The sequence below is a fragment of the Engystomops pustulosus genome, chromosome 2 (genome assembly GCF_040894005.1).
Source record: "Engystomops pustulosus chromosome 2, aEngPut4.maternal, whole genome shotgun sequence".
Lineage (NCBI taxonomy): Eukaryota > Metazoa > Chordata > Amphibia > Anura > Leptodactylidae > Engystomops > Engystomops pustulosus.
The window spans coordinates 253,604,646-253,614,278 of NC_092412.1; the positions used below are offsets into that span (position 1 = coordinate 253,604,646).

General features: G+C 49.9%; 1 protein-coding gene across 1 annotated transcript; it reads left to right on the forward strand.

Annotated features, from left to right (window-relative positions):
* The first annotated feature begins 2,516 nt into the window (after positions 1–2,516).
* On the forward strand, positions 2,517–9,278 carry LOC140119641 (uncharacterized). Its single transcript, XM_072138877.1, has 7 exons — positions 2,517–2,643; positions 4,765–4,893; positions 4,970–5,131; positions 5,216–5,339; positions 5,448–5,545; positions 5,858–5,915; positions 6,987–9,278. The coding sequence occupies exons 2-7, from the start codon at positions 4,786–4,788 to the stop codon at positions 8,054–8,056; spliced, it is 1,620 nt and encodes a 539-aa protein (XP_071994978.1). The 5' UTR covers positions 2,517–2,643; positions 4,765–4,785; the 3' UTR covers positions 8,057–9,278.
* The last annotated feature ends 355 nt before the right edge of the window (positions 9,279–9,633 follow it).

The window sequence follows — 9,633 nt, forward strand, 5'->3', positions numbered from 1 at the left end:
TACACACTGCATGGACACACACAGCTCTGCTGCACACTGCATACACACACACGGCTCTGCTGCACACTGCATACACACACACGGCTCTGCTGCACACTGCATACACACACACGGCTCTGCTGCACACTGCATACACACACACGGCTCTGCTGCACACTGCATACACACACACGGCTCTGCTGCACACTGCATACACACACACGGCTCTGCTGCACACTGCATACACACACACGGCTCTGCTGCACACACACACACGGCTCTGCTGCACACTGCATACACATACACGGCTCTGCTGCACACTGCATACACACACGGCTCTGCTGCACACTGCATACACACACGGCTCTGCTGCACACTGCATACACACACGGCTCTGCTACACACTGCATGCATACACAGCACTGCTACACACTGCATACACACACGGCTCTGCTGCACACTGCATACACACACGGCTCTGCTGCACACTGCATGCACACACGGCTCTGCTGCACACTGCATACACACACACGGCTCTGCTGCACACTGCATACACACAGCTCTGCTGCACACTGCATACACACACACACAGCTCTGCTGCACACTGCATACACACAGCTCTGCTGCACAGGACACACACGGCTCTGCTGCACACTGCATACACACACACGGCTCTGCTGCACACTGCATACACACACACGGCTCTGCTGCACACTGCATACACACACACGGCTCTGCTGCACACTGCATGGACACACACGGCTCTGCTACACACTGCATGGACACACACGGCTCTGCTGCACACTGCATGGACACACACAGCTCTGCTGCACACTGCATGGACACACAGCTCTGCTACACACTGCATGCATACACAGCACTGCTACACACTGCATACACACACACGGCTCTGCTGCACACGACACACTCAGCTCTGCTGCACACTGCATAGACACACGGCACTGCTGCACAGGACACACACGGCACTGCTGCACAGGACACACACGGCACTGCTGCACAGGACACACACGGCACTGCTGCACAGGACACACACGGCACTGCTGCACAGGACACACACAGCTCTGCTGCACAGGACACACACACGGCTCTGCTGAAGTATTCCTCCTTCGCTCACTGTGTGACTCCTCCCATCTCACTGATCACATGACATTACGATAGTGGGGGGTGAGATGACGGGTCTGGGCTCTGTTGCCTCTGGACTATAAGAGGAAGTAACTTTCTAGTTTTGCAGGTTTATGTCTTGTTCACACTTCCCTGATATTAACGGATGTACGATCATTTTCTTTATTTTTCCATCCGTAGTTCTCGAGATTTTCCCATTTTTGAACAATTTTTCATTCATTTTGGTTTTTGATCTGTCAATGAAAATGTCTTGAATCAGAGACTGAATCCACCGGGGGAACCTGAATCTGCAAAATAACATGAGGGTTCCTGCCCCGCCCCTTTGGCTTATCTTTTAAAAACATTGTATATTTTTAGTTTTTTGATCCGGTGTGTATTTCGCGAGATATTCCCAACCTTTTTGTTACACCCTGTATTTATTAATCCGAACCCTAAAATCAGAGAGGGGGGATTAGCTCTTAACCTGAAAAATAGTAAAAGTAAAAATAAAAAAAGTTTTAAAAAATGTATATATATATGATTAAAAAAAAGCTAAAACTCCTAATCACCCCCCCCCCTTTCCATAGAACTGATATAAATATAAATAAACAGTAAAAATCATAAACACATTAGGTATCGCCACGTCCGAAAATGCTCGATCTATCAAAATATAATAACGGGTTTTCACTCCGTTTAACCCCGTAATATAAAATCGCACCCAAAATCGAAAGTGGCACTTTTTTGACATTTTGATAAATATAAAAAAATTCTATAAAAAGTAACCAAAAGGTCGTACAGTCCAAAAAATTATAACATTGAAAATTTCGTCAGAAGTCGCAAAAAATGACACCACCCACAGCTCCGTGCACCAAAGTATGAAAAAGTTATTGGCGCCAGAAGACGGCAAAAAAAAAAAAAAATTTGTACACAAGGTTTTCATTTTTGTAAATGTATGAAAACATTATAAAACCTATACAAATGCGGTATCCCCGTGATCGCACCGACCCAAAGAATAAAGTAGACCTGTCATTTGGGGACGCTCAGTGAAAGACGTAAAATCCAACCCTACAAGAAAACGGCGCAAACGCGTTTTTTTCACCAATTTCACAGCATTTGGAATTTTTTTCCCGCTTCCCAGTACACGGCATGGAATAATAAATACCGTCACTATGAAGTGCAATTTGTTACGCAGAAAACAAGCCGTCACACAGCTCTGTACATGGAAAAATAAAAAAGTTATAGATTTTTGAAGGTGGGGAGTGAAAAATGGAAATGAAAAAACAAAAAAGGACCAGGTCGTTAAGGGGTTAAAGGCGATGGCGGCTGTGACTGTCTGTACGGTAACGGCATAACAGGGATAATATGCCTACGCCGTCTGCATTTCCACATTCCCGCCCCTAGATGTCCTGGTTACCCTGACAACCAGGGAGCGTTGTTGTTGTTCCAGGCCTCACTTCCTGTCTCTCACGTGACATTGTGATCAGGTGATCGCCCCATGTGATCACGACTTCCTCTGAACTGGTGAACTTTACTATCTGCTGTGTAAGTGTTTTGTCCTTTTTGATGCGGTTTTATGTTGTGTTTCTGTTGCTATGGCAGCTGTTGGTGCTGTGTATGACGTATGCAGGGTCCTGGGGTCTCCCTGGAGGGGGGGGGGGATGTGAGTGTGAACACTGATCTATATACTGATCCTGGATGAGTTGGACCCGGGATATATTGTATATACCGCATGTGAAGCAGCCTTAAAGGGAGTTTGACAATGCAGCCATTGTTATGTATTATGTAGGCGTGTATGGAGAGGTTTCTGCGGCAGCTGAGGCGTGTATGGAGAGGTTCTGCGGCAGCTGAGGCGTGTATGGAGAGGTTTCTGCGGCAGCTGAGGCGTGTATGGAGAGGTTCTGCGGCAGGTGAGGCGTGTATGGAGAGGTTCTGCGGCAGCTGAGGCGTGTATGGAGAGGTTCTGTGGCAGCTGAGGCGTGTATGGAGAGGTTCTGCGGCAGCTGAGGTGTATGGAGAGGTTCTGCGGCAGCTGAGGCGTGTATGGAGAAGTTCTGCGGCAGCTGAGGCGTGTATGGAGAAGTTCTGCGGCAGCTGAGGCGTGTATGGAGAGGTTCTGCGGCAGCTGAGGTGTATGGAGAGGTTCTGCGGCAGCTGAGGTGTATGGAGAGGTTCTGCGGCAGCTGAGGCGTGTATTTGGAAGTTCTGCGGCAGCTGAGGCGTGTATGGAGAGGTTTCTGCGGCAGCTGAGGCGTGTATGGAGAGGTTCTGCGGCAGCTGAGGCGTGTATGGAGAGGTTCTGCGGCAGCTGAGGCGTGTATGGAGAGGTTCTGTGGCAGCTCAGGCGTGTATGGAGAGGTTCTGCGGCAGCTGAGGTGTATGGAGAGGTTCTGCGGCAGCTGAGGTGTGTATGGAGAGGTTCTGCGGCAGCTCAGGCGTGTATGGAGAGGTTCTGCGGCAGCTGAGGCGTGTATGGAGAGGTTCTGCGGCAGCTGAGGCGTGTATGGAGAGGTTCTGCGGCAGCTGAGGCGTGTATGGAGAGGTTCTGCGGCAGCTGAGGCGTGTATGGAGAGGTTCTGCGGCAGCTGAGGCGTGTATGGAGAGGTTCTGCGGCAGCTGAGGCGCGTATGGAGAGGTTCTGCGGCAGCTGAGGCGCGTATGGAGAGGTTCTGCGGCAGCTGAGGCGCGTATGGAGAGGTTCTGCGGCAGCTGAGGCGCGTATGGAGAGGTTCTGCGGCAGCTGAGGCGCGTATGGAGAGGTTCTGCGGCAGCTGAGGCGCGTATGGAGAGGTTCTGCGGCAGCTGAGGCGCGTATGGAGAGGTTCTGCGGCAGCTGAGGCGTGTATGGAGAGGTTCTGCGGCAGCTGAGGCGCGTATGGAGAGGTTCTGTGGCAGCTGAGGCGTGTATGGAGAGGTTCTGCAGCAGCTGAGGCATGTGTGAAGAGGTTTCTGCGGCAGCTGAGGTGTATGGAGAGGTTCTGCGGCAGCTGAGGCGTGTATGGAGAGGTTCTGCGGCAGCTGAGGCGTGTATGGAGAGGTTCTGCGGCAGCTCAGGCGTGTGTGAAGAGGTTCTGCGGCAGCTCAGGCGTGTATGGAGAGGTTCTGCGGCAGCTGAGGCGTGTATGGAGAGGTTCTGCGGCAGCTCAGGCATGTGTGAAGAGGTTCTGTGGCAGCTGAGGCGTGTATGGAGAGGTTCTGCAGCAGCTCAGGCGTGTATGGAGAGGTTCTGCAGCAGCTCAGGCATGTGTGAAGAGGTTCTGTGGCAGCTGTAAGCGACTTGTGGCCATGACCATAACACCTGGTGAGGGATGGGCGGCACTGAGCCCTCAGGGACCTCTTCATATAGGAAAACCAATCAGAAACAATCACCGGGCAGATATTAGGGGAACCCCTGCATAATAGGTCATGACCTGAACCTATCAGCTCTGTCACCAGGGGAAGACACTCAGCTTGGGTGGCAACAGGTCCTGATAGGCTCACTAATCCATCCAATCAAAACCATCGCCATCCAGACAGAACATTTTCCTCAACATCAAGTTGGATAATTTTCCCTCCAAAAGTTTAACCTTTTCAGCTCAGCTCTATTGTCACTATCCCATGTGGATCTCTCCTAAGGGTCCAGAGATTACTCCATCAAACCTCCTTGTTTCCTCTTCGGTTTCTTAGGTACATTTTCTTCAGAAGTTGATGGTCCACTCTGTCCATGACGCACCAAGGATGGACAAGGACAGAGACCGCATGGCTGCCCGGATCCTAGACCTCGCCCTAGAGATCATCTCCTTGCTAACTGATGAGGTGAGGGTCTCCCCGGACATCAGTCTTCTCTCTTATCCTCAGGATCTAGTAGTGATCAGTGTCTCCCCATACACAGGATTACACAGTAGTGAAGAAGTCGTCTGGTGAGTGTGTGACCCCCCGTGTGTCAGGAGGATGGACCCAGAGCCCCATCACCGAGCCTCCACCTCATTCACTGATACATGAGCAGAAGATCCTAGAACTTACCTCCAGGATCACTGAGCTGCTGAGCGGAGAGGTGAGCGCTGCCGGGAATGCTGGGACATTGTACAATAACACAAGGGAGGGGTCCGGGTGATGACTGTGTCATTGTGGGTGTCAGGTTCCTATAAGATGTCAGGATGTGGCTGTCTATTTCTCCATGGAGGAGTGGGAGTATATAGAAGGACACAAGGACCAGTACAAGGACATCATGATGGAGGACCACCAGCCCCTCACATCACCAGGTAAGAGGAGACCTCTCATGATACCAAGGTCTGAGGGTCACCTAGATCCACCCATCATCCGGTCATCACCTATAGACAATGTACTCAGACCCTGTGTATTCCCTATAGATGGATCCAATATCATAACTTCACCTGAGAGATGTCCCAGTCCTCCATATTCCATGGATTGTCCAGAGGAATTGAAGATTGTCCTGGTGGATCATCAGGTAGGTGAAATGAAGATTTCTACAGCTATATTGATGTAATGAAATGTTCTATGAAACTTCTCCCTGGGAAGTGGAGGATATGATCGGTATCGTGTTGGTGGTAGGTTCTGGCTACAGATGGTTCCTAGACAAAGAAAAGATTCTGCTTAGCTTCTATCTGTTTGAACATGAACTTAGAAATGAAGATGCTTTGTGGACATTTATTGGTACTCATGGCACCAGAGTCGAAAACACTTATTTGACCTTCTCACGTGTAAAAGATAAACTAGTGTTCTATTTTTGTCTCTATGCCCTAACTTCTGATCCTTGCAGGAAAGTTCTACTGAAGTTCCTAGTGGACTCGAAGAAGCCACCTCGTTGTCAGTGGATGGTAAGGGTCTTTCATAAATCTTGAATTTTATTCTCCCCTTAAAAATTCCAGACTGTGATAACGTCAACCTTTCTTTCCAGTGGTGGAGGTCCATTTCCTAGACTCCAGAGATATTGAGGTCCAAGTTCTGGTCTACAGTAACATGGGGTTTTTTGTAGTAGTCACCATATGATCATGGGGTCCTTGGTCAAGTCTTTAGTGAATTATTGGACCAATTACCAGTCTTTAAAGGTTATTGTGTACCAGTTACTAGGCGTTTCGGCATCCTTGTTTTCCGGTTCTTTGGTCCTATTAGTCCATGTAACAGACCATGGGGCTTAACAGCCTAATATCAAAGGATAAGTGAGGTTATGTTAAGGGGTGTCGGGTCCCTCTCTAGGGGGTTTGAAAGATCACTTAAACCATCTCTAATCTTAAAGAGGTCCTTTTCAATGGAGCCGTTTACCAGTCTCTAGGTTGTATGTAAGTTCATCTTATATCTTCAACGAGACAACCGAATATATTTTGTGGGACATTGGGGGTCATTTACTAAGGGCGTTTTCCCCTGTATTGCCCCGGGATTTTGGCGCACACGATCGGATTGTGGCGCATCGGCGCTGGCATGCACGCGACGGAAATCGGGGGGCGTGGCCGAACGAAAACCCGACGGATTCTGAAAAACCGCCGCATTTAAAACAAAAAATCTGTCACGGAGCTTGCACCTACCTTCACTCAGCCCGGCTCGGTGAATTCCAGCGCGTTCCGATGCTTTTCAGCGCAGCAGCGCCACCTGGTGGACGGCGGAGGAACTAGCTTAATAAATCCCAGCCGGACCCGAATCCACCGCAGAGATCGCGCCGCTGGATCGCGAATGGCCCGGGTAAATAAATCTGCCCCATTGTATATGCCACTTTGTAGCAGTGGTTGGTGTTCTAGCCTGTAAGGAGGTATTGGGTCCATGGACTAGTCACCATGGGGAAAGGTCTGTAGAAGTTATTGACTTTGTCTCTGGGGGTTATTTGGTTCATGCACCAGTCTCTAGCGGTATAATAATGTATAAAATATGGTGTCTACTACATTTTTTTTTTTCAGGTGGAGAATGGTTGGGAGAATCCCACGAGCATCCTGCTCTATCTCCATCCTCTGAAGCTGAAGATAACCAGTTATGGGGCGATGAGAATCCTAGTCCTTGTCTGGAAAATATTTTTCCATGTCCTGAATGTGACAAATTGTTTGCTCTAAAATCGAGTCTCGTTGTACATCTTCGGAGTCACACAGGGGAGAGGCCGTATCTATGTTCAGAATGCGGAAAAAGTTTCAAACACAGATCGAGCCTTGTGAAACATGTAAGAATTCACACGGGGGAGAAGCCCTATTTATGTACAGAGTGCGGGAAATCTTTCGGACAGCACGCAAGTTATGCGGAACATCGGAGAACTCACACGGCGGAGAAGCCCTTCTCATGTCTGGAATGTGGGAAGATGTTTAAGCTTAAGAAACACCTAGAGAGCCATCAAGTAACTCACACAGGGGAGAAGCCCTACTCCTGCTCGGAATGTGGAAGAAGTTTTCTTCAGAGGTCATATCTAGTGGAACATCTGAGAACTCACACAGGAGAGAAGCCCTATTCATGCACGGAATGTGGACGACGTTTCGCCCATAAATCGTCATTTCTTCACCATCAGAAAAATCACAGAGGGGAGAAGCCGAATTCCTGTTCAGTATGTGGTAAGCGCTTTCACCGTAAATCAGATCTTAATAAGCATCTGAGAATTCACACAGGGGAGAAGCCATTTTCATGTTCGGAATGCGGGAAGTGTTTCAACCATAAATCAAGTCTGGCGGATCATCTGAGGCTTCACACCGGAGAGAAGCCGTATTCTTGTGAAGACTGTGGGAAAAGTTTCTGCCAGAGGTCGGGTCTGGTGTCGCATCAGAAAGTTCATTTCCTAGAGAAGCATCGAAGAATTTACATTGGGGATAAGCCGTTTTCCTGCACCGTATGTGCGAAGGGTTTTAAGCATAAATCGAGTCTTGTGGTGCATGAGAGGCTTCACACCGGGGAGAAGCCATATTCATGTTCGGTGTGTGGGAAGTGTTATTCCCAGAGATCGGGTCTTTCAGCACATCAGAGAACTCACACAGAAGAGGAGCCATCGTAAGTCACATGGCTGGTACGGAGCTCCATTGTAAGCATCGTGGCTGGTACGGAGCTCCATTGTAAGGATCGTGGCTGCTATGGAGCTCCATTGTAAGGATCATGGCTGGTATGGAGCTCCATTGTAAGGAACGTGGCTGGTACGGAGCCCCATTAGATCCATTGTAAGAAATGTGGCTGGCATGGAGCTCCATCGTAAGGAAAGTGGCCGGTACGGAGCTCCATTGTAAGGAACATGGCCAGTACGGAGCTCCATCCTATGGAACTCTATCCGGTGCTCCATCCTATGGAAAGTGGGCAGTACGGAGCACCATAGTAAGGCATGCGGCCGATACGGAGCTCCATAGTAAGGTATGCGGCCGGTACGGAGCTCCATAGTAAGGTATGTGGCCGGTACGGAGCTCCATAGTAAGGTATGTGGCCGGTATGGAGCTCGATAGTAAGGTATGTGGCCGGTACGGAGCTCGATAGTAAGGTATGTGGCCGGTACGGAGCTCCATAGTAAGGTATGTGGCCGGTACGGAGCCCCATAGTAAGGTATGTGGCCGGTACGGAGCTCCATAGTAAGGTATGTGGCCGGTACAGAGCTCCATAGTAAGGTATGTGGCCGGTACGGAGCTCCATAGTAAGGTATGTGGCCGGTACGGAGCTCCATTGTAAGGATAGTGGCCGGGACGGAGCTCCATTGTAAAGATAGTGGCCGGGACGGAGCTCCATTGTAAGGATAGTGGCCGGGACGGAGCTCCATTGTAAGGATAGTGGCCGGTACGGAGCTCCATTGTAAGGATAGTGGCCGGTACGGAGCTTCATTGTAAGGATAGTGGCCGGTACGGAGCTTCATTGTAAGGATAGTGGCCGGTACGGAGCTCCATTGTAAGGAACATGACCAGTACGGAGCTCCATCCTATGGAACTTTAACCGGTGCTCTATCCTATGGAAAGTGGCGGTACAGAGCTCCATTGTAAGGAATGTGGCCGGTACGGAGCCCCATTGTAAGGAATGTGGCCGGTACGGAGCTCCATTGTAAGGATAGTGGCCGGTACGGAGCTTCATTGTAAGGATAGTGGCCGGTACGGAGCTTCATTGTAAGGATAGTGGCCGGTACGGAGCTTCATTGTAAGGATAGTGGCCGGTACGGAGCTCCATTGTAAGGATAGTGGCCGGTACGGAGCTTCATTGTAAGGAATGTGGCCGGTACGGAGCTACATTGTAAGGAATGTGGCCGGTACGGAGCTCCATTGTAAGGATGCTGGGCGGTACAGAGCTCCATTGTAAGGATAGTGGCCGGTACAGAGCTTCATTGTAAGGATAGTGGCCGGTACAGAGCTCCATTGTAAGGATAGTGGCCGGTACGGAGCTCCATTGTAAGGATAGTGGCCGGTACGGAGCTCCATTGTAAGGATAGTGGCCGGTACGGAGCTCCATTGTAAGGATAGTGGCCGGTACGGAGCTCCATTGTAAGGATAGTGGCCGGTACGGAGCTCCATTGTAAGGATAGTGGCCGGTACGGAGCTCCATTGTATGGATAGTGGCCGGTACGGAGCTCCATTGTAAGGAACGTGGCCGGTACGGAGCTTCATT